We start from the raw sequence: 26,989 nt of genomic DNA on the forward strand, positions 1-26,989 counted from the left end.
ATCCATTCACACATTCAGTTCATCATCAAAATGAGAGGGAGAGAAAAAATAAGGTAACATTGTGCTATTCCTCTCCCAAATTTAGATAAGGTTACACTTAGTCCGAAATAGGTTGTCTTGTAAAGTCTTCTTTCATCTTCTTCTCTTCTTCTTCTTCTTCTTCGTCTTCGTCTTATCCTTTTTCTCCTTACTGTTATTCTATTCCTTCGATTTTCCACCAGAATATCGTACTACCCTACTATTAATTCTCATCGTTCACCTCTCTTTCATTATCTTTCTTATTTATCCTCCCCCTAACTTTTGATTTATTATCATCGTATCATTCATTTCCTTCTTCTCCCTTTCTTCTCCCTAGTTCTCTTCCTGCTCGTTAGTATTGTTCTACTTCTTCTTCTTCTTCTTCTTCTTCTTCTTCTTCTTCTTCTTCTCGTTCTTCTTCTTCTTCTTCTTCTTCATCTTCTTCTAGGTCATTTTCTATTCATCTCCAGATTATTTCTTTAAGATGTGAATATTTCCTATTTTAGTAATAATAATGTGGAATATTTCTTCCCTGTTTGGTTCTGAATCATCTCAATTTAAAAATCCACTTTTTGAAATTGATTACGGACTGACAATTTTGTGAAGTGAACAACTACAATTGTGTCTACTACTTTTGAACTACTATTGAACTACTACTTTGTTATAAAGCTTTTCGTTTCATTTTCTAGTTATTTTAAGGATTTTTTCAAGCAACTCTCACCAGCGGGCAAAGATTTTTCTTTCTGCTGGTGATGCCTAGAAATGTTATAATTGTTTTTTCTGCTCTCATGTATATGCATGTATGTGTAATATTGTATTATGAACATTTTATTTTTATTTTTGCTCGTGTATGTATGTGTATGAGTAAATTATTGTTTGAATGAAAAATACTAAGATATTGTCAAAAAACCACTGATTTATTGATAATTAGAAAGACCGGTTTCGGTTATTAAACCATTGTCAATCTATGATAAACTTTATCAGGTGTAATAACCGAAACCGGTCTTTTTAATTATCAATGAATCAGTGGTTTTTTGACAATTTCTTAGTCTTTTTCATTCAATATGAATAATTACCATAATATCAACTTCTCAACTACACAAAAAGCGAAATTATTGTTTGTTTTCTTTTCGGCAATAAATGAATTTGATTTGACAAGACTAACCTATTTCGTACTGTGTTTAACCTTATCTAAATTTGAGAGAGGAATAGCACAAGGTTACCTTATTTTCTCCCTCCCCATCATTTTGATGATGTACTTATTTATTGTATGAATCAATAAAGAATAATAAAGATAGGTGATGAATACAAAATATGTGAAAGAACAGCAAGTTAAAAAAGTCGTACACGGCAAAGAATGAGTTGATTAATAGAAATTAAATTTGATTTGATTTCTCAAATTCATCAAGCAAACACACACTTATTAACCAATCACTGAGCTCACTACATACTCTCTTATTGTTAAAGAGACAAACACCAAATATGTGGCGGAATTTCCAGTTGAAAAAGTTATCCACGGAAAAGAATGAATGAGCTGCAGATCACTTAATTAAATTCTCAAACTCGATCGACGCTTAAACGCTGCACACTGTTTGTTCGCAAGAAGAAAACAAAACAGCAAACTTTCGACGTTGCGTGGGAATGGACGAATTAATTTCAAAAGGATTTCGACGAAGAAAAAATCACCGAGAGCATAAATTAAATTCACTTTTGAGCAGTTCACAGCAGCGTAGCGAGCTTGCGAGAGAGAGGGATAGAGAGACACAGATAGATAGAGAAAGAGAGAGAGAGAGAGAGAGTGAGAGTTTGTTTAGAATGACTTTTGAACTTAGCCAACTTTTTCAGCGCAACTTCATTGATAGCTTTTATCGTGACGGCGACGTTAACTCCCTTAATGAGTTTGACGTAACTGGCGAGTGGCTTGCAAAAATTAAAAAATAATTACTTAATCTTCGAAGATTTGTTTATGGTGCAAAACTTCATGAGCGAAACTTTTTCCCCGCGATTAGTGAGAGAGTTCCAAACTCATGTGTTCACTTTTTCACTAGAAAGTCGATGCGGATTTGAGATGATATCATTATGGTTTAAATAAGTGGAGGGATCGTTATACTTTTCTCCTTCGATAAAATTAGTAAAATCTTTTTTAAAAAGTAGAAGCATCCAATTTTGTTAGTCAGGTTTTGAATAGGATTATAATTGTCATAAACTCATTACAGCAATACGTTACATAGTTTATTTCATGCCATTTCAAATCGCCCCCTTTAAAAACTTTAAAGACTTTCACAGTTTAAAAACTCTTTCTCTTACAGTTTAAAACTGTTTTTCATACAGTTACAGATATTTAGAAAGATAGTATAAGATGGGATAAGGGAATAACAGGAAATTTTACCTGTATTGATGAAGAATTCGGGTTACTCTTAATTAACAAGGATTAACGTAAAACAAATGATGATGCAGTACTTGAAATGGGGTTTCTCACTCGAGTGATAAATTGAGTAATTTTAAAAAAATTCTTCAGCACGGAATAATTTGCTGCGTGGTAGTGGTAGTAGTAATTGGTTGAATGAATTTACATATTGAATGAAGGACAACCCTCACAACTTCATTCATAAATGAAAAAATACTATTAAGAAACTGAAGAAATACTATCGATTACAACATAATTCTCACTTTACAATGAGTTAGAACTTGACTATAGAACAGCAAAGTTGAGAATTTTGAGAATGAAATCATGCGATTGGTACCAACCTAATTAGCTGACCTTTACTCACTCATCCAACATTTATAATAATCGAATACAACCGATGTATTAAACTATATAAATATAAATACAAATCTTGAATCAAGTCTTGAAAATGGCATGAATGTCCGAAACATGTTGTGATGAAATGATTCAAATAGGGTACTGAGATTTGTATCAATTTATATTTATATTACAAGTAGCCCTAAACAGAAAGGAGACTATTAAACTATAATATTGTATTCATACTACAGGTAGACCATCACCAACAGAACATTATTTACTTCATCCAATTCCATCCCTAGTTTATACTGTATAGTAATTCATGTTTAAAATATCAATATTCTATTTGAAGTTGTAGTTTTGAGTACTGATATTTCAGTCTCACCTGTAGTTCCAATGGAAAATCGTAAATAAATAAATAAATAGAGTAGTGTAGAGAGAGTAATAGTGTAATACAATAAAATCCAACAATACTATCGACAAAATCGTCTATATCCCACAGCCATTTTCACAGAATAGTCAAACAACGAAACCCACAGAGTTTAGAAAGAGAGAGAGAGAGAGAGAGAGAGAGCGAGAGAGAGATAGAGTGTGAGAGAGAGTCAGAGTTCAGAGAAAGAGTGAAGCGTAGTGAATAAAATATGGAGTCTGCCTGTTGTGAGATTTACTTCACTGTCAGCATTCCTCATGTACAACATCAATGCTACCCATTCAAACTCTTCTGAAAGTTATAAGTGAATTGTATAGCACAGTCACCAAAATCCATCCATTCGATACACACAGATTAAATATACAGGATAAGTGTGCAGTCAATGTTAGGGCTGGTCCCATGCAGTGGCGATGAATTTCTGAGTGGATGTGAATTTTTGCAGTCTGAGTGGATGTGAAGGTTTGCAGTGGGACACAATATGGTTGATACAATCTGAGTGGATGTGAATTTTCGCAGTGGGACACAATATGGTTGACGCAATGGTTGACGGTTGTGAAGTGATTCAGAAAGCTTTATTGGTGTGAATTATTTGTGATTGTGTTGGAGGCTGCAGTGGAACGGATTGGAGTGGTTTTGATACTGCAAAGCTGCTGAATGGTGTTATTACGTTATTGTCATAGCTATTTCTAGTTCCTAACAAGAGATGGTTATGATATTATGCAATAATATGGGAAGCTATTCACATGGCTGCGTTCATGCTTAATTATTGCGGAATAGAGACTTTGAAAATTGATGATGAATTGCGATGAATTTATGAATTGAAGTGAACAAGTGGTAAATGAATTGATGGTATCAATGGTTTCAGTGGGTAACTAAAAAGCAGTCGTTAGGTCATGTCAGAGGCCCTGAAATTGATCAGTGGCGACCTGAAAACTCTGACACCAGACCTGAGCCAGCCAGGTCACTCGATATTATTATTATTATTTTTTAGTGGGTAACTGGAAACATAGAGTAGAGATACCATTGAATTCATTTTATTTTAATTTTTTTTCTTGTGTATCGATATATTTATCTCTTCTAGATACTAGCACAAAATACAAATACAGCATTTATGAATATTTGTATTCTGTGATACTAGTAACTGAAAACTAGAGGTGAAAGTAGACTCATTTTTGTACTAAATATTCATTTGCATTCGTCGATGGTTATATTTTCTTTATTCATTCATTTATACAATAAGTACATTATCAAAATGATAGGGAGAGGAAAAATAAGGTAACCTTGTGCTATTCCTTTCCCAAATTTAGATAACACATAGTTCGAAATAGGTTAAGTATTGTAGTTCTTCAATTCACAAAATTTTCAGTCCTCAAGTATTTTCACAAAGTAGATTTTCAAATTTAGATGAGATCTTCTATGTAGCTTTTATTATTTATTTTGGATGGCTAGTAACAATTTAATGTTCAGATATTAAAACGGGTGAGATTTCAAGCTTTTATCAAGCGAAATTTAAAATTTCAATCTAATCTTTGTCAAATTACGCGAAAATGTTGCAATTAATGGTGATTTGGGTGTGATATTTTTGTTTTTTATTCTGTTTTTAACCGTCGGAATTTAAAGTTCTTAGTTTTCGTTGTTTTTTGGTGAAAATGGACTGAATTTTAGAAAAGTGAAACCATAACCCTATTTCGGACTTGTTTCGGACCCTAATGTTATCTAAATGTGGGAGAGAAATAGTACAAGGAGTATCCTTAGTTTTTCTCTCCCAATAAGTGCTACTTTGTAAAAATTATAAATAAATAATAGGTGAAATTAGATAAATACGAATAATGCAAACTGAAGACTTGGGATCACAATTATTCATTCGGGTGAGTTGGTAGGATATACGAGTAAAATTTAAGGGAAAATTCTCGAATGTGCTTTCACAGTGGATTTGGGATCCAGTAATTTGGGACCAGATTTTGGAGCAAGTAATTAACTTCAAATGTAATGAATGAATAATGAATCAATCAATAAAGTTGATATGGATAGTTTTACTTGAAGTTTTTATCAATAGGTTCAATTAACTAAATACCACAAACTGGGAACATGGGATCTTACATTCATCAGGGTAAGTTGGTATAATATGGGGAAAATTGTTGAAACTTCCACAGTGCAAGACATCAACTACAAATATAATGAATGAATCAATAAAGCTGTTATCGATCATTTCCTTTTGAAAAATTGCTGGATTTACAACATGGACGATATTTGGAAGATAACACAGAAGACATTCAGATGGAGGTTAAAAGGCATACTTTTCAAACGAATAGTAAGACCTAGAAATTGAAAACAAGCAAAAATTGTGTTTTTCTTGACTGATATTTAGAGGCATACTTTTCAAACAACGAATTGTGAACCCTAGAAATTGAAAACAAGCAAAAAAATTGTGCTCTTCATTATTGATATTTTTTCAAATCATTGAAATGTAAATCTTACCTGTAAACTGGAATGTAGTGGAGCAACCCCATGATCCTGAGCAACAACAGTCAACCAGAAATGAGTCTTTGTTTCAGCATCCAATACAGCCAGTGTGCGAATATTTCCCTGCAAAACAGATAAATTTCAAATTAGACAACGCTAATAATTATCCTGTTATCAAACAGTATAACAGGCAGCATATCAAGAAGTCGATCCTCTGGAGTGAGAACCGTCTCATGACTATATTTGGAGTACTTGGATAATTTAAATCACCATCTCAAACAGGTCTAGTACCTCGAGATGCTAATACGCAATTGGCATTTCATTTTATCTTGTAATAGTATTTTCCCATGTTGTAAAATTTGTATTGATTTTATTATGTATTTCTAAGATGTTGTATATATCTATATACGTATCATATCTATATATGTATTTCTAAGATGTTGTGATTTTTTTATTTCTGTCAATAAAACATTTTCATTTCCACTTGGGCGTGGCTAGTCTCGGCGAATGACAGGCGAGCTCATTCATTGGTCAATAACAAACGGCCAATCATAGGGCTTCTAACCCACTATCTATATTCTGCTGCTCAATGTTTAAGCTTTCAGTTTACTAGTGATTGACAATGATGTAACAACCGCAAATAGTATTTCAAATGGTTTTAATGAATTAGTGGTTTTGACAATTCCATTTCATGTCATTTTCATTTTATTAACTTCCAGTTGTTGGTTTTTATCCAAGAATGAATCACTGAACTGAATAAATCAATGAATTGTAGTGTGACTGATTTATCAACTCAATCGATCTTCATTCCAGATAAAATTCCTCAGAAACTTTTTCTCCAAGAAGAATTAAAACCATACGCAGAAACACATGAACTATAATGCAAAATCATACAGTCAACCAAACAAACTATATATTGAGATTCAGGTTATAAAGTCAGCATCTGATCAACATTGTTTTGGTATTCTTGTCTATCATTAGACAAAACAGATAGCTCAATACAAATCAAATTCTGCACCGTTGCAAAAAAGTTTGTAAGCTATGAAGAAATAATATAATAGACTACCAATATATTTCATTGCAATTATGATATGTATCATTAAATCAATATCGGGGCACCGAGCTTCGCTAGTTATTTTTATTTATTGATAAACAGAATCATGACTTACTTTATCATAGTAGGGTATGACAGAACACAATTCTCTAAAACGATCGTGTTTATATTCTACAGCTGGCTATACGTCAGCTTATGAATTTCGGGGATGCGATATTTTGATTTTCCATAGAATCACTTTCCATAGCTCACTTTTTACTATCCACAGACGACGAAAGTCTCAGCTGTTTCAGCCAAGGATGAATTATCGTATTAATGTTGTTTAGCGAGTTTACCAAGGATGAGACCTAGTGCAATCGGAATTTCATATCATAAACCTAATATGTTCCAAATTTCGTGAGAATCGTTAGAGCCGTTTTGGGGAACCGTTAAACATAAATAACCAGAAATAAATATACAGAAATTGCTCGCTTAATATAATAGGATAGGAGGATATATTTCCTGGATGAGTGGAATATAATTTCAGAATAATTGATCATTACTCATAGGGCCGGTTTCCGAGCTCGGGATTTAGCTAAGTTCTAGACTTTAAACAGCTGGAGTCAGAAAATTGGCTTTCCGAAATGGGGCATAGTAGCAATCATATTCACAGTCACGTTAAAATTAAATTTTGAAGAACTAGAAAATTCATTTTTCGCCACACTGCACAGAAAGCAGCTGTTTTCCAGTCCCTACGTAGATCTGAAAGACCTTGTTTGCAGACAACTCCCGTCTGACATAACAAACAGGTTTCTTTCCAGCCGCTCATGGAAGTCCGTAGTTAATAAGTCATCTGCTAGATCGGGCGAGTGTCAACTTTCTTCATCTGAAGTCTCTATTACTTCAGTTCGAATTTCGAATCAAACTAATTCAGCATTTGCTTCGCAACCATTTTTATTCAATTATTTATTGTTGATAAGCGCATTCCGAATTTTCAAAAATGCTTGAAGATGACAACGCCCATGATATTCCAAGTGAAATTTTAAAAGAATCTGAAATCCTGACTGCAAATCTTCTACCACTAAAATCAAGAGATAGGTACAATAACGAGTATTCTTTGTTTTGTATTCTTTATTTATTTTGTCAGTAATACCTGTAGTGTGGCGAAGAATATTTTTTGCACCACGGGCAAAAATGTTTTTCTGGCTCTCAATCTTTTCTAGTCCTTGGCCTACGGCCTCGGACTTGAAATCCGATTTTGAGCCGGAAAAATCTCATTTTCTGCTCTAGGTGCAGAATATACTATTTCTGGATGAATGGAATATATATTTAAGAATTGATCATTACTCCTAGGGCCGGTTTCCGAGCTCGGAATTTAGCTATGTTCTAGACTTTAAACAGCTGGAGTCAGAAAATTGACTTTCTGAAATGAGGCATAGTCACAGTCACATTAAAATTAAATTTCGAAGAACTAGAAAATTGAACTCAAAATAAAATAAAGATTCAATAAAGATTAAATAAAATAAGTTTCAGCTATTTTGAATTATTCAGGAATGTTTAATTTCATCAAGGAAAAACGTTTCCAATTATGGAAATGAGAAAATGAAGATTGTCGAAAGGTGCGTACAGATATACACGCTGTGAACATGAGCAATTCATTTTTAATCAGCTGATGCCAAGCTTTCTATATCTGTATCTTACCGTTTCTGTAAAAATACAGATATAATCAGCTGTTTAAAAGTGAATTGCTCATGTTCACGGCGCGTATATATGTACGCACCTATAAAAACTGCGACTATGCGCCCTGTTTCGGAAAGCCAATTTTCTGACTCCAGCTATTTAAAGTCTGGAACTTAGCTGAATCCCGAGCTCGGGAACTTGGCCCTTAGTCTATTAACAAAAATCTTAAGTTTATGGTTAATCTTTAATTAATATCAGATCAGATATAATGGGATAATTTAAGTCACAACTAACTAAAACCAAAGAGAATTACTTATTTGTGCAACTAGTGTGCAAAGTGACAGTTTGCTGCACTGAAAGAAACGTTTACACCCGAGCCGAGTGCAGCAGAGGAACTTTGCTCACGTATTTCACATTGAACTTTTCCTACAGTTACCATTGAATATGAGAAGTGGTTGATTAAATGATTATGGGTAAAATGATGGCTGAAATCCATCAAATGTTTGTGTGTGTGATGCTGTTATTAATAACAACCTCAATTCATCTAAAAAATAATAATCCAATTGAAGTTGAAAATTCTCAGCCAAAGTTCTCATTTTTATTCATTCAAGAATCAGAAAATACAGATAGAACCAAAAATTCGCATTCAAAATACACGCCAACAGCTGATTGAGATGGCTGCAAGATGGCTGAACCGACAAGCGCGTGACCTAGTGGGAAGAATCTTACCTAAGTTTGTTCCAACCAGCACAAAAAGTACTGGAACAGGATTCAGAAATTTAGACTTTTGCTCAAATTACCGAGAAAAATGCTCAAAGTAAACTGAAAAATATTTATAGAAATAACATAGACAACAGAGAATATTTATTGTAGTATTGTTATGTTTTTTATTATTTTTATTTATATGAATATTGAACGGTAATCATTTAACCTCAAAATAAGAATTTTATAATGTACATTTGCTACTTTTCTCATTTCTTGCAGTTGAAATAATAATTATCAATGGAAAAGAACTATTATTTATTATTAAATTATGAAAATTCGAAAATGTTGATTATTTAATTATGATTTAGATGAATATTATTCTTGGATCTCTAGATTGGGATTTTATCATAAATGTAGGGTAGCCATTGAAATGATTCTTATCTAAATCTAACCACAGTCATTGTTACCAACTTAATTTTTGTTTTTGTGCACTAATCCTCCATATAACCCACCAACTATTGTGTGTTGCCATGTTGCAAATCTGGAGTGCAGAAACAAATTTTCCTGCACTAGAGCGGAAAAGTAAATCTTTGGGTATTGTAATCAGTAAAGGAACAGCAACTTTCCGAGGTAGCTGTAGGAAAAAAATATTTCTTTTAAATGTGTCTCCGTTAATTGGTTAGTCTCTGCTACTACAGAAGGCCGTGGAAACAATATGTTTCGGTAATTTTTACCGACTTCATAACTTGGTCCTAACTATATATGTTCATATTAAAGACTGAGAGAGTTTTAGTGTGAAAAATTGACTCAATCAATCTGCGCACGCTATCAAATATCAAAAGTGACTACTATTGGTGATAGATGGCAGAAGGTGGATGGTAGATGTGTGTGTGTGTGTGTTGGGGTGCAAGCAGCCAGTTACTGCTTAATTTGACCTCAATAAATTTTCTCCAGTTGGATGGATGTACCTGCCTTCAACACCAACCCCACAGCACATGTTACTGCCCTACCTCATCCCCTACCTACGTCCACCCTTTTCCTGCACCTTACATTCCACCATCTCAAGATTTTCGTGTTCTTTTCTTCCAGTTCATCTTACTTTCTTTTTTCTTGTCCTGCAACTACGTCTCTACTTCTTTCTTCTGCTGCTTAATATATTATAGCTTCTTCTTTTACTTCTTCTTCTTCTTCTCTTTCCTCTTCTTCTCCCTCTTTTTCTTCTGCTCCTCTTCCACCTTCTCCTCCTCTTTCACCTCCTTTCTTTTCTCCTTCTCCTCATCCTTCTTCAACGCCTAGTACTTCTCTGCCATGTTCTTGTTCTTTTTCTCCTCCTTTTTCTCCTCCTCTCTTTCCTCCTGCTCACCCTCTCACTCCTCCTCCTCCGTCTCCGCCACACTCTTCTTCTTCTTCTTCTGTTCCTCTTTCTCCTTTTCCGCTTATCTTTCCTCCTGCTCCCCCTCTTCATGATCCATCCTTCTCCGCTTCTTTCTTCTTTTTCTTCTTCTCCTCCTCCTCCTCCTCCTTCTTCTTCTTCTTCTTCTTCTTCTTCTCTCTTCTTCTACTTCTTCTTCTTCTTCTTCTTCTTCTTCTTCTTCTTCTTCTTCTTCTTCTTCTCTTCTTCTTCTTCTTCTTCTTCTTCTTCTTCTTCTTCTTCTTCTCTTCTTCTTCTTCTTCTTCTTCTTCTTTCTTCTTCTTCTTCTTCTTCTTCTTCTACTTCTCCTTCTTCTATTCCTTCTTCCTACTTTACTTCATCTACACATCCCAGATTTTTCTCAACTGTCTCTCTATCTATTGATTGTTGTTCTATATCTCCTTGTTTTTTTCTTCAGCCATCTTCTTTGCTTGGCCTTTTCTCCCTCTTCTACTCTTTCGTTTGTCTCAGTCTCCATTTCTTCATTTGATACTTCTCCCTCGTTTTATTCTTCATATTTTTCTCCTCCTTTCTTATTGTCTTCTCCTCTCTGTTCGTTTTCTTCCAATTTTTCGATGTAAAAACACTTGATTTTTTTTCTTCTTCTTCCTCGTATTCTTACTTCTCACTGGTTCCTTCTCATTACTTCTATCTCTTATAACCTACTCAAATTTTCTATCTTTTGATAGCCTACTGCTTCCACCTTCGTAGTATTACTATCTGCATTCAAAGTATTTATTCTTCACATTACCTTCCCTCCTTTTACATTGTTCTAATTCTTCTTCTTCGCCATAAGTTCATTCTCTTTCCTCTTTCGGATTTTTCTTCTCTACATCTAATGTTCAACATCTTCTTTGTCTCCTCCGACTCATTCTATTTTTCTTTTCTGTCCTCATCTAATCCTATCCTTCTCCTCTTTTTCCACCTTATCCTACTTCTCACCCTCTCCTTCTTCTTTTTCTTCGTCATCTTCTTGTTCTTCTTACGCCAGCCATTAGCTCTCTCCGAAGCAATAGCTCAGGGGAGCTAGAGTTCTTTTCGGACAGCCTTTCCAATGCCGTACGCTGTAATGTTCACAGCAAACCTAGAAACAAAGACTATACATCGACTATACATAGATCCTACGTGTATGTTTCAATGTAGTCTTTAGCACTTTCAGATATATATTCTATATGAAACGCGAACCGTCTCCTTGTATTTATTCTCCCTACGTTTTTCTCTTATCCAACAAAAAGTTATTTTTCATCTTTTTCCCTTTCTTCAGTCTCTTTCATCGTCATTCTTGCTGATTTTTCAACGCAAACCGTCTCCTTGTACGTTTTTCTCTTATCCAACAAAAAATTATTTTTCTTCAATCTATTTTTCATCTATTTCCCTTTCTTCATTCTCTTTCATCGTCGTTCTTGTTGATTTTCCAAGACTTTTTCTCTCTTCGTTACCAGTTCTTGATTTTCTGTTCATCCTTATTATTTGTTCAAATTTTTCACCTCATTTTCAAATTATCTCTTCTCTACTACTCCTTTGAGGGTTGAGTGTAAGAGAGGGCCGGCTGCGCCCTAACTCCGCCCTCCTAGGTAAAAAATAAAAGAAGCGTACCTATTCTATTCTTTTTGTTATCCTTTCTCTCTATTATCAATTTTTTCAACTCGAATTATCCTCCTCCTCCTCTTCCTTTCCTTCTTTCATCCTTCTTTTTCCTTCCATTCGTCCAGGAGGTTAGTGGGGAGGATATTTTAATATTGTTACCGAAGAATAAACATTGATATGTCCAAATCTCCGCCAATTTATGTGGATGCATAACAATATGATTATCTATAGTTATTATATTACAAATCGCTTTTTCATATCATATACAGTTCAAATATCGAATAAAAAACGAGGACGATGTACCTTTTGATGAGTTGGGACCACCGATTGCTTTTCCAGAAATGGAAAAAGCGTTACATGATCTCAAGTCAAAGAAAGCTTATGGAGTAGATGATATTCCTGCTGAACTTCTGCAAGCGCTCAATGAAGAGATGAGAAACGTTCTATTTACCCTTTTGAATGAGATATATATAATCGGAAAAGTTCCACTTGATTTTAAGAAAAGCTTGATGGTGATGTTACCGAAAAAAAGTAATGCAACAAGATGTGAGGAATATAGAACACTGAGTATTCTGTTGCATACATCCAAAATACTAACAAGCGTTATTTTGAAAAGGATTGAAGGTAAAATAGATGCAAACCTAGCAGATGACCAATTTGGCTTCAGAAGGAATAGAGGTAGAGGAACAAGAGAAGCTATATTGTGTTTAAGGAACATCGTGGAAAAGAGTTTCGAAGTAAATAAGAAGGTGTATATTGCTTTTGTAGATTTACTCAAGGCATTTGATAGGGTAAATTGGAATGTCCTCATGCAAACACTCAAAACAATCAAAGTAGATTACAGAGATAGAAGGATCATAAGAGAGCTGTATACTGCTCAAACAGCATTTATAAAGGTGGGTGAGAAACAAAGAGAAGCTGCCATCTAGAGAGGAGTAAGGCAGGGTTGTAGTTTGTCACCGCTTTTGTTCAATATCTATGTAGAACAGGCTGTCAATAAATGTAAGGAATATTGTTCAGGAATCAAGGTAAATGGATTAAGAGTGCAAATGCTCCGCTTTGCAGACGATATTGCAATAGTGGCACAAGATAAAGGTAATCTAGAGAGAGCGCTGAATACCTTGCATGACATTCTCAAAAATGAATTTTACATGGAGATAAATAAGGCTAAGGCAGAAGTGATGATCTGCTCCAAGAACCCTGATTTTGAAATAGTAAAGATAGAGAATAACGCCCTCAAACAAGTAAAAAATTTAAATACTTAGGTAGCATTATTTCAGAGGATGGAAAAGACAAAGAAGACATAAAGCGCCGTATAAGAGAAGCCAAGGCCATTTTCATCAATAAACGGAATGTGCTTTCCTCCAAAAGTCTGAATTTGGATTTGAGAAAGCGACTTATGAAGAGTTGTATCTGGAGTATTGCACTATATGGCTCAGAGACATGGACTATCGGTAAGGCGGAAGAAAAGGCAATTAATGCATTTGAAGTATGGTGTTGGAGGCGAATGCTGAAAATAAAATGGACCGATAGAATAACAAATGAAGAAGTATTTCAAAGGGATGAAGAGACACAAAAAACTCTATTGAAATCTCTTAGGGACAGGCGGCATTCTTGGATAGGACATATTATAAGACACAGCGAATTCACGCTAACAATACTGGAAGGTGCAATCAGTGGACAACGGGCTCGTGGAAGACCCCGGCTACAATATTTGAAGCAGATAACCCGGGATCTTGGGGTCCAGAGCTATACCCAACTAAAACAGCTGGCTCTGGACAGACAAAGATGGAAAGCTGCCAACCAATCGGACGATTGAAGCAGAAGAAGAAGAAGAAGATACAGTTCAATAATTAATTTCTTAGTCTATATTATTAGGTAAATTCATCTATAATTTTGCTGTATTGTAAGCTATTGGTGTATAAGCCAGTATATATTGTAATCTACATAAATAAAGTACTCAAACAATCAATACCGTACCTCTACCGAACCTCTAACATACTTTAGCATACCTTTTTCGAGAGTCGAAAATTACTCTCTCTCTCACTATTGAATATTATTTAAAAACATGATATTTTTAATATTCTTCCCAAAGAATGGACATTGATATGTCCAAAGCTCCGCCAATTTATGTAGATGCATAACAAACAGCTGATTCAATCGGAGTTGCTGCCAGATTTCAAAACTGACTTCGCTGAGTTTAAAAAATCGATTCAATTCATTTCGGAGGAATTTGAAAGTTTCAAAAATGATTTAACATCCATCAAGCTGGAGAATGAAAAAATTAAAAAGGACAATGAAAAATTGAAAAGTGATAATGAAAAACTGAAAACAGATATTGCGGACCTACAATCTTACAGTCGTAGAGAATATTGTGGTTACCGGAATAACAGAAACAAATAACGAATGTGTCAATGAGGTTTTTAATATGCTTTCAAAAACGATTGGAAGTGAGTTAACTGCTAGAGACATAAGTGTTGCTCATCGCCTTCCCAGTAAGAAGAAAGACAGCATCAAACCGATAGTAATTGAATTCGTACGTCGTCAAGATAAGATGTCATGGATGGGTCATTTTCGTCTAGCATCTTCGCAGGACAATAGTGGGGCTGGTATATCGGCGAAAAACATTTCAGCTGTTCTACCTGAAACAAGGGTGATGGCTTACGAACATTTGATACCTTCAACGCTTGAACTGCTAAATACGACCAGAACAATCGCTCGGGAGAAAGGATATCGCTTGTGTGGGTACGTGATGGTAATATTCTTGTCAAAAAAGACGAAACCAGTAAGAATGTTTTACATATTAAAAGTGATGTGGACCTTTCTAATATGTAAGTACTAAAGACTTGTTTAACAATGAACAGTAAAATAATTTTATTATGGACATTTTTGAAAATTTAGATGAATTCGATGAAGTTGAGACATTATGTTTGAATAACTCTAATGATTATTACAATATTATTTCTAATCAACCCAGTGAAAATTTTGATATAATTCATAGTAATATCAGATTCATCGGGAAGAATTTAGACGAGTTCTGTTTAGAATTTGCTAAAGTATTGCCATTTATAGACATGATTGTATTATCTGAGACGGGTCACCAAGGTGTTAGGCCCATAGGGTGTGATATACCTGGTTTTAATCAGTACTATTCAATGAATCACACAAATAGAAATGGTGGTGTAGTAGTTTACTTGAAAAAAGATTATGATCATGTTCATGTGCGGGAATGCATAATAGTTGGGGCTAGTTGTCTCGTGATAGAGCTGAAAATTTTTGAGGAGGAGTGGGTTATTGTTTGTGCTTACAGATCACCTAATGATAATTGCCAGGACTTTGTTAACTCTTTAGCTGAGCTGCTTTCGAATTAAATTTAGGAAAAAATATTATACTTGTAGGAGATATAAATATTGATATCTTGAATAATAGAAATAACATCCACACTGAATCTTATTTGAATTTATTGAACGAAAATGGGCTTATATCTTATGTGAATTGTTTTACAGGGTTCCATTCAGGGAACACCTTCGTGTTTAGATCATTATTTCGGTAATGTTCACACTAATAACACATTGAACCCATGGTATTGAAGACTTGTATTACTGATCACTATGTTACTTCTTAGGGTTCGTTGTGAAATAGACTTGACTAACAATGCTGCTCAGTTGCCACTTGTTGCCACCAGGCTCGATTATGATATGCTTTTGTCTCTTATCCAGTCTGAGGGCTGGCAGTCTGTATTTTCTAGTAGGGATGTTAATGTTTCAACAGATAACTTTGTAGCAACTCTACAAAGCTATATTGAAAAATCCACTATAAATGTAGCCAAATCTAGTTCGAGGTTTAAAAAAATCAAGCCATGGATTACTCAAGGTTTAGTATTTTCTATTAGAAGAAAGCAAGCTCTATTTAACAAATGTAAAAAGGAACCATTCAATTTAAATCTGAGAAATTATTTTAGAAGTTATCGAAATAGATTGACAGTCCTTATTAGAGAAGCTAAACGATTGTATTATAGCAGAAAAATTGAGGAGGCTGGAAATGATGTAAAACGGACTTGGAATGTAGTTAGGGAGGTAGCTGGTTGTAAAATAAGGAAGGAGTGTTTGGAAGAAATTGAAATTGATGGTAATGTCTATAGTGCTAGGGATAATCCCAATATATGTGCTAATGCTTTTAACGATTTTTTCATCTCTATAGGAGAGAAAATGGTACAAAATATTCCTAGTGAGCCTGGTGATGATTTGCAACCAGACAATCCCCACAATCCGCAAGATTATTTTACTTTTCAATATGTATCAGAGACTGAGGTTGTGGAGGCGATCGAGAGTCTTAGAGGTGCATCTGGGCCTGGTCATGATGGCATTACTGTATCTGTTTTAAAATCTGTTAAAAGTATTGTTGCCTCTCCACTCAAACACATTATTAATGTAAGTTTTGAACAAGGTATTTTTCCAGATTCTTTTAAAACAACTGTAGTAAAACCAATATTCAAATCACAAGACAAAAGGAAAATTACCAACTATAGACCTATAAGTTTACTTTCGAATTTGGCTAAAATAATTGAAAAATGTGTAAAGAGACAGCTACATAAATTTTTGGAAGTGAATAATATTCTGTCAAAAAATCAATTTGGTTTTAGAGAGGGGATGGGAACACAGGAAGCAATTGCTGCTTTTGTTCAAGAAACAATCTTAAACTTGGATGTAGGTAGGAGACAAATAGCTATTTTTCTTGATCTTGCAAAAGCCTTTGATACAGTTTGCCATGATCGTCTACTTGATTGTCTCCGTAGCCTTGGTCTTGAGGATGTGGCACTGGGATGGTTTTGCAGTTATTAAAGAATAGGCAACAATGTGTTAGAGTCAATAACACTGTTAGTGAATATAAATCTGTTAAAATGGGAATCCCGCAGGGAACAGTGATTGGACCTTGCCTCTCCTGATCTATATTAATGACTTTTGTAACCTTAATTTAATCAATGGGAAAATATTGTCATTTGCAGACGATGCAGTTTTAATTTTTCATGAAGAAAACTGGGCTAGCACATATGACTCAGCTGCTAGGGGACTGGGAGAAGTAAAAAAATGGCTTGATAGAAGAAAACTGACTCTGAATTTGTCCAAAACAAAATACATCTCTTTTTCCTTGAATATACAGAATCAGCCAGTTAATATGTCACTTGTTTTGCATTCTCCAAATTGTCTTAGTCATGTAGATTTAGGGTGTTCAGTTAATTGTAATAAAATAGAGAAGGTTAGCAGTATCAGATATCTTGGAGTAATGGTTGATCAGCATTTAAAGTGGGATGTACATTGTCGCAGCTTACTACACGATCTAGAAAACTTATTTATTTATTTGTGAAATTACGTTCTGTTTTGCCTATGAAAGTCATGAAGATGGTGTATTATGCACTGGCACAGTCATTGCTCCAATATGGTATTGTGGGTTGGGGTGGTGCATATACAAATGTTCTAAAACCAGTAAAAACAATACAAAATTTAATATTAAAAATTATTCTGAAAAAGAATAGAATGTATTCAACAAGATTGGCTTTTTTGGAATTTTCAGTTCTACCGATTAGACAGATATACCTGAAACACATCATATTATATTATAAGAAGCTATCACTTTTTCATTTCATTAATAGAACGGATTGTGCTATTACAAGACGGGTGGAGTCAGGTCTGGTTACTGTTCCTAGATTATTGACTACTGCTGGTCAGCGTAGCTTCATATATTTATCTCCATTTTTTTTTAATATTCTTCCAAGTAATTTGAGAGGTTTACTCGCCCAAAAAAACTTTGGACTACATTTGAAAAAGTATCTGGTTAGCTCTCATGGCTGGGATAGTGCCGAGAATTTCTGGATTACATTAGTATAGTAATTATTCCAATTGAATAGATTTCATTTTGTACCACATCTTATATCATGTTATACACTGGGCTAGGCAATATCAGGTCATTATTATAATTTATTATAATTTACAAATTTTGTTGCATCTAACACATATGTATGTAAATATATTGATCTATTATAGCATCACTGATTTATCTTGTTTATTGAAAGGATTTGATTTTAGTTGTTAATGTATATACTGTAATGTTAATTAATAATAAGTAAGTAGTCAAAGTATGGCTGCTCCTTCCCCAAGCTCGAGCTCGCTCTTTTGGGGAAGTAGTTCCTTATGTTTATTTGTATTTCCTATTGATTCATTTTGTTGTTATATTTCTAAATTGTGAATTATTGTAATGCTTTTTCAAGGAATAAATAAATAAATAATAAATAAATATGATTATTATCTATAGTTATTATATTACAAATTGCTTTTTCATATCATATACAGTCAATAGTTTTTTTCTTAGTCTATATTATGTAAATTCATCTATAACTTTGCTGTATTGTAAGCTATTGTATATAAGTGTATAAGCCAGTATATATTGTAATCTACATAAATAAAGTACTCAATCAATCAATCCCTCTCTTTCATCTTTTTCTCTTCCTTACCTTTCTCTTCCTTTCCATCTTCTTCTACCCTCACCTCCACAAGTGTAAGAGAGGGCCGATTTCGCCCTAACTTCGCCCTCCTAGGTCAATAATGAAGACAGTCATTCTATTCCATTCTCCTACACCATCTTTCTCCCACATCTTCTTCTCCTTTCTCCTCACCACCTCTCCATACGCCATCCTTTTTCCTCGTAAACTCCTTTTTCACCACCACGTTTTGTATCCTCTGGCCACTATATATCCCTTTAAATAGGACCGTACAAGATTTAGGTCCACCAAAGACCTGTATCCCTCCCATTGTAAGCTACCCAACAGACAATTTCTCTTTATCTTAAGCTATCCCCGATACAGGCTATCTCCCTACATCTTATTTACACCCCTGGAATCACCTCAAACACATTCAATGTGCATTTATTTTTCTTAAATTCCTGGGTCTCCCGTTACAAAGGGAACAAGTGTAATATATTGAATACATTTACATCCGCGTAACATTTGTTTCTATCTTAGATCGTATTCAATTCTTATTTGCAGCAAACCAGTTCTCTGTAGAAATTTGCTGGTCTTATTCCATGTCATTCGATATAAAGTATCTAGTTATGTAGTTATATCACTACATTGATATAAGTAGTAGGATATTCGTATAATACTCGAAATAGAAACTTCATTGCATTCCAAATTTCCCAATTCATAGAAATGTAGCATTTGAAAAAACTCTATTTCATTCTGGAATGAGACTTTATAATAGACTGCCAACTGCCATTCGAGATATTGAATCAATCATTTCATTCAAACAGGCTGACAGAAAAAGGTTAATAGAGAAAAGCCTAAACACAATCACAGAGTTTTAAGCTGCGTACACATATTCGCGCTTCCAACCCGCACCAAGCACGCTCCGCTCCTCCCTCGTACCGCCCTCGTACCGCCCTCGTACCACCATCGAACCACAGTCGCTCCGCCCACGCACCCATCATGAACGTTACGGAAGATGTTAGATCTTCTCGCGTTCCCCGGTCGAACCACTCTTGCTCGCCGGTCGATCATCAATCGCTCAGCTGGAGTGACGTTCGGTTGCGGAGCAGAGCGAAAGTCTGTACGCACCTTTAGAGTTTGCAATCACTTAGTGCCAGAGCAGGCACGATGATTACTACACTACCTGACAATTTTTTTATTGTATAGAATAAGTATCACAGTACCTATTATTAGAATTAAATACTGGCAAATTACTTATCAAGTGGGATTATTCACAGAACATTGATGTAAAAATGTAATTATTACTAGTAGTTCTGTGAACAGTGACCTCACGCAGTATTCTCATCCACAAGTACCTGATTGAAACTATAGACCTTATGGAAATAAAGCAATAGACTGGCTTCTCCACACATCTGTGTAATCACTTGTCAGCTGATTTATGATGAATAATTCTATAGTCTGTTTGTTACTAGAAAATGGCATCAATGTCCGAAACATGTTGTGATTAAATATTTCAAGAAAAGGGTACTGAGATTTTTATTTTTCTTTCTATTTCTATAGTCTGATTTTTACTTTCCTTGCCCTATTACCATAGGTAAGGGAAGTATTGCTTTCCGAAAAAATTAAAGTACCCCAAATTGTAAATTTCTATACGTTTCAAGTTCCTTACTTTCCTTGCCCTATTACCATACGTAAGGAAAGTATTGCTTTTCGAAAAAATTGAAGTACCCCAATTTGTAAATTTCTATACGTTTCAAGTTCCTTACTTTCCTTGCCCTATTACCATACGTAAGGAAAGTATTGCTTTTCGAAAAAATTGAAGTACCCCAAATTGTAAATTTCTATACGTTTCAAGTTCCTTACTTTCCTTGCCCTATTACCATAGGTAAGGAAAGTATTGCTTTACGAAAAAAATAAAGTACCCCAATTTGTAAATTTCTATACGTTTCAAGTTCCTTACTTTCCTTGCCCTATTACCATAGGTAAGGAAAGTATTGCTTTACGAAAAAAATAAAGTACCCCAATTTGTAAATTCTATACGTTTCAAGTTCTTACTTCCTTGCCCTATTACCATAGGTAAGGAAAGTATTGCTTTACGAAAAAAAATAAATTACCCCAATTTGTAAATTTCTATACGTTTCAAGTTCCTACTTTCCTTGCCCTATTACCATAGGTAAGGAAAGTATTGCTTTACGAAAAAAAATAAAGTACCCCAATTTGTAAATTTCTATACGTTTCAAGTTCCTTACTTTCCTTGCCTATTACCATAGGTAAGGAAGTATTGCTTTACGAAAAAAATAAAGTACCCCAATTTGTAAATTTCTATACGTTTCAAGTTCCTTACTTTCCTTGCCCTACTACCATAGGTAAGGAAAGTATTGCTTTACGAAAAAAATAAAGTACCCCAATTTGTAAATTTCTATACGTTTCAAGTTCCTTACTTTCCTTGCCCTATTACCATAGGTAAGGAAAGTATTGCTTTACGAAAAAAATAAAGTACCCCAATTTGTAAATTTCTATACGTTTCAAGTTCCTTACTTTCCTTGCCCTATTACCATAGGTAAGGAAAGTATTGCTTTACGAAAAAAATAAATTACCCTAATTTGTAAATTTCTATACGTTTCAAGTTCCTTACTTTCCTTGCCCTATTACATAGGTAAGGAAGTATTGCTTTACGAAAAAAATAAAGTACCCCAATTTGTAAATTTCTATACGTTTCAAGTTCCTTACTTTCCTTGCCCTATTACCATAGGTAAGGAAAGTATTGCTTTACGAAAAAAATAAAGTACGCCAATTTGTAAATTTCTATACGTTTCTAGTTCCTTACTTTCCTTGCCCTATTACCATGGGTAAGGAAAGTATTGCTTTCCGAAAAAAATAAAGTACCCCAATTTGTAAATTTCTATACGTTTCAAGTTCCTTACTGTCCTTGCCCAATTACCATACCTAAGGAAAGAATTACTTTCCGAAAAAATTAAAGTACCCAAATTTGTAAATTTCTATACGTTTCAAGTTCCTTACTTTCCTGCCCTATTACCATAGGTAAGGAAGTATTGCTTTACGAAAAAAATAAAGTACGCCAATTTGTAAATTTCTATACGTTTCAGTTCCTTACTTTCCTTGCCCTATTACCATGGGTAAGGAAAGTATTGCTTTCCGAAAAAATAAAGTACCCCAATTTGTAATTTCTATACGTTTCAAGTTCCTTACTGTCCTTGCCCAATTACCATACCTAAGGAAAGAATTACTTTCCGAAAAAATTAAAGTACCCAAATTTGTAAATTTCTATACGTTTCTAGTTCCTTACTTTCCTTGCCCTATTACCTAAGGAAAGTATTGCTTTCCGAAAAAATTAAAGTACCCCAATTTGTAAATTTCTATACGTTTCAAGTTCCTTACTTTCCTTGCCCTATTACCATAGGTAAGGAAAGTATTGCTTTCCGAAAAAATTAAAGTACCCCAATTTGTAAATTTCCATACGTTTCTAGTTCCTTACTTTCCTTGCCCTATTACCTAAGGAAAGTATTGCTTTCCGAAAAAATTAAAGTACCCCAATTTGTAAATTTCTATACGTTTCAAGTTCCTTACTTTCCTTGCCCTATTACCATAGGTAAGGAAAGTATTGCTTTCCGAAAAAATTAAAGTACCCCAATTTGTAAATTTCTATACGTTTCAAGTTCCTTACTTTCCTTGCCCTATTACCATAGGTAAGGAAAGTATTGCTTTCCGAAAAAATTAAAGTACCCCAATTTGTAAATTTCCATACGTTTCTAGTTCCTTACTTTCCTTGCTCTATTACCTAAGGAAAGTATTGCTTTCCGAAAAAATTAAAGTACCCCAATTTGTAAATTTCTATACGTTTCAAGTTCCTTACTTTCCTTGCCCTATTACCATAGGTAAGGAAAGTATTGCTTTCCGAAAAAATTAAAGTACCCCATTTGTAAATTTCTATACGTTTCAAGTTCCTACTTTCCTTGCCCTATTACCATAGGTAAGGAAATTATTGCTTTCCAAAAAAAATTAAGGTATGAGTGTGTGTGTGTGTGTGTGTGTGTGTGTGTGTGTGTGTGTGTGTGTGTGTGTGTGTGTGTTGTGTGTGTGTGTGTGTGTGTGTGTGTGTGTGTGTGTGTGTGTGTGTGTTGTGTGTGTGTGTGTGTGTGTGTTGTGTGTGTGTGTGTGTGTGTGTGTTGTGTGTGTGTGTGTGTGTGTGTGTGTTGTGTTGTGTGTGTGTGTGTGTGTGTGTGTGTGTGTGTGTGTGTGTGTGTGTGGTGTGTGTGTGTGTGTGTGTGTGTGTGTGTGTGTGTGTGTGTGTGTATGAGTGTATGTGCGTCTGCATACACGATATCTCATCTCCCAATTAACGGAATGACTTGAAATTAAGGAACTTAAGGTCCTTACAATATAAGGATCCGACACGAACAATTTTCGATCAAATTCAATTCAAGATAGCGGCTAAAATGGTGAAAATTTTGTCAAAAACAGGGTTTTTCACGATTTTCTCGAAAACGGCTCCAACGATTTTGATCAAATTCATACCTATATAGTCATTGATAAGCTCTATCAACTGCCATAAGTCCCATATCTGTAAAAATTTCAGGAGCTCCGCCCCATCTATGCAAAGTTTGATTTTATATTCCCAATTATCAGGCTTCAGATACAATAATTTAAACAAAAAATTTAAAGTGGGAAAGATTGAGTATGAAAATCTCTACAGTTAATGTTCAGTAACATTTTCACCTAAAATTGAAAATAAGCTCGAAATTCGAGAAAATGTGATTTTTTCAATATTGCAAACTGTTGATTCTATTAATTCACTATGAAGAGATAGCAGACCTCGTGTGTTTCCAGCGTTATTGTCCTGTCACCAGCTGGCTTAGATCTTTGAATAGTAGTAGACTTGAGATGCGCGGGAACACTAGCGTCATGTGATCAATTTTATAATGGCAAGGAAAGTTGTGTGAGTGCGCCACACCAGATTTTTACTCTAATATTAGCGTATGGAGGAGGCTCCCTTTCCCTTTTATATTATCCTTGAAATGCAAAATTCCCAAAAACCTTATATATACGTCGACGCGCAATTAAAAAGGGAACATACCTGTCAAATTTTATGAAAATCTATTACCGCGTTTCGCCGTAAATGCGCAACATATAAACTTATAAACATTTAAACATCAAGAGAAATGCCAAACCGTCGTCTTGAATCTTAGACCTCACTTCGCTCGGTCAATAAATAAATGATAAATATAAAGTGAATTCAAGTTTCAGTTTTAACTAAGGGAGGGGTGACATTCATTGTATCCTGTATTCTATGTTCACAGGACACAATACAGGATTTTCATGTTTTCGTTCTTATTAAAAATCTAAAATGATCGAATTATCTAAATTGATAATTTAATAAATCTTAATGGATGAGTAATAATGAACTATTGAGAATTCAAAATTACGAATTGTTCCCAACTTCTTTTTCCAAGATTATTTTTCCCAACTGTTCCTCTACTGATAATCGATGAATGTTAGAACCTCTAACCCTTGAAAAGAATGTTATGAATTTCAAAATTTTAATCGCCTGAACTACCATATTTTAAAATCTGGATATTTCGAATACGAAAATTATAATAATTTTACCACTCGGTTATTTCTGAAACAGGAAAATATTCACATTGCCTAGTTCATAGTTCTGTGGATTCAATTTAATAATTCATACCCATAATTCGAACTCATAAAAATATTTTTTAATGACTGATGATATTCTTTAAAACAATATGGAGGAATGATAATCACTTTTAGCAAATCCAAATGCCACTAACAACAACGTTCTATTGTTTTAATACCATCAACCAATCACAAATCACATCCGACCACCATTTTGTTGTAGTAGTACACACCTTGGTTCCTTCCTAAACGCCTTCTCATTGGCTGTTGATGTCATATAGACGCCATTTTGAGGGACGGGCCAACTCTGACCAATAGAAGCAGTTATTGCTTGAACAAGATTCTAGTCTAGAAGAAAAATATTATCAGAGAGAAAAGGGGGATATCCCCTTAACACTGGTATTATTCACTTGAATATTGTTGAAGGGTTGTCATTTTGTAAAATTCTGAGCGCTCACCTCATCTTGTTAAATTCAAATATAGATGCTTGACTATAGTGAGGTCCACGCTACAATGGCAGTAGTGAAAGATGGCAGATCATCGTTGCCGATCCTCTGTCTTAACATTGCCTCCTATAGACGGTAGCTGATACAGGTTTATTGATTCTATTATATTAAGCAAGCAATTTCTGTATATTTGTATATATTTTTATATCTGGTTATTTATGTTTAACGGATCTCGAAAACGGCTCTAACGATTTACACGAAATTTGGAACATAGTAGGTTTATGATATGAAAATTCGATTGCACTAGGTCTCATCCCTTGGAAAACTCGCTGAACGACATTAAAGGGATAATTCATCCTTGACTGAAACAGCTGTGGATAGTAAAAAAGTGAGTGAGCGAATGAGTATGTGAAAAATCAAAATATCGCATCCCCGAAATTCATAAGATAATATATAGCCAGCTGTGAAATTTAAACACGATCATTTTAGAGAATTGTGTTCTGTTTATCAATAAATAAAAATAACGAGCGAAGCCCGGTTTGGTTATTTATATTTGTAACATTTTATTATATTTTATTTGTTTTGTAATTCTTTGTTATTTTGTTATGTCTTGTTTTGTGTGTTTTTAATAAATTGAAAATTGAATTGAAGCTCGGTGCCCCGATATTGTAATATTAACTGTTCATTCTCGTTTAAAATTATCAATTATATTTTATTAAGCAGAAAATGATATTTTTCGATGATTTCATAATAAATTTTTATTAATAAGAGGAAATATTTTGTTAATTAATTATAAAACACACATTGTTGAAAGACGATCTGGCAACAAATCAAAGCAAGAACGAGATAGCGTTATCAGCTTTGTTGAATGATAGACAAGGATACCAATAGCATTGCTAATCAAACACTGACATTATAACGTGGACCTCACTATAGATTATATATTTTTTCGAAAGTCGGATTATGTAATGAATCGACGATGCTATGATGATTACCGAAATTGAATCCTAATAAGAAATTCCATTGACAAAAGTCAATGAAATTACCAATATGCCGAATGAAATTACCGATATGAATGAAATTACCAATTCCAGCACAATTCCGTAAATCAATCACGTACAACCTCTACATATTCTTACGAAATCCTCCAGTTTCACGTTCGAAAAACTCCCCCAACATTCCCGATTTTATTAATCAATTTCCTCTGTCCAATCCCTTGCCAACTCGTATCGAATTCAAAGGAAGTCATCAAATTTCAAAAACGACTCTGCTCAAAGCCCGGCTCAGATTAAACAGTTAACCCCAAAGCAATACTGCCGCTGCCGCATGTCGACTACTCGCGTATCGATATGTATAGATCGATCGATATATCGAAAGTGGGTCTCCACTGCAGTAGAATGAACACATACATCCAGCTCGATGGCTTTGATTTGATATTAAATATTGACTGTTGTTGCTACTGTAGAGTGTCGTGTTGTAGCCATTTGATTCGCTCGCGAATTCAAATTTGGGGCGTACACAACCTCCCCCCAAACTGGCGAAATTTCTACCCCATGAAAAGGATTCGTTTGAATTTCGTCGTCCTTGCAAAGACATACAAGAGAGAGATAGAGATAGATAGAGAGAAAACAAGAGAGACAGAGGGAGAGATGGATAGAGATTGATTGATTGATTGATTGATTATATGCCTTTATTAGGGCGGAGTCCTAAGGATTCGTTTGAATTTCGTTGTACAAGAGAGATAGAGAGAAAAAGAGACAGACAGAGGGAGCGAGAGAGAGAGATTGATTGAGTACTTCATTTATGTAGATTACAATATATACTGGTTTATACACTTATATTTATTTATTTATTCATTTATTTTGTCATTTATTTATTTATTTATTCCATTGGCATTACAGATCATAGTTATAATAAATATAATATGATTGGGAGAAGACAAGAGGATAGCCCAAAACTGTCTTCTCCCAAATTTTTACAAATATTTTTTTTATTAATATTATATACGATAGCTTACAATACAGCAAACTTATAGATGAATTTGCATAATATAGCTGAGAGAATAATTATTATTGAACTGTATATGATATGGAAAAAGCAATTTGGAATAACTATAGATAATATTGTTATGCATCTACATAAATATTAAAAATATCCTTTCCACCAACTCTCTACCAAATTCATGAGAGAGGGTGAGAGAGAAAGTGAGAGAGAGTTAGATTGGGACTAAGAAAGAGAGACATAGAGAGAGAGAGAGAGAGAGAGAGAGAGAGAGACAGACAGAGAGAGAGAGAGAGAGTGTGAGTGGGAAACAGAAAGAGAGAATGTGAGTGAGTATATGAG

The 26,989-nt window shown here is 34.4% G+C and overlaps 1 protein-coding gene across 1 annotated transcript in view; it reads right to left on the reverse strand.

Moving 5' to 3' along the window:
• The window catches only part of LOC111045057 (fat-like cadherin-related tumor suppressor homolog), a 763,395-nt gene that overhangs the window by 111,515 nt on the left and 624,891 nt on the right, over positions 1 to 26,989 (reverse strand). Inside the window, 1 exon segment of the mRNA XM_039439274.1 lies at positions 5,670 to 5,776. Coding sequence (XP_039295208.1) covers positions 5,670 to 5,776 — 107 coding nt within the window.

The sequence above is a fragment of the Nilaparvata lugens genome, chromosome 12 (assembly GCF_014356525.2).
Source record: "Nilaparvata lugens isolate BPH chromosome 12, ASM1435652v1, whole genome shotgun sequence".
In the NCBI taxonomy this organism is placed as follows: domain Eukaryota; kingdom Metazoa; phylum Arthropoda; class Insecta; order Hemiptera; family Delphacidae; genus Nilaparvata; species Nilaparvata lugens.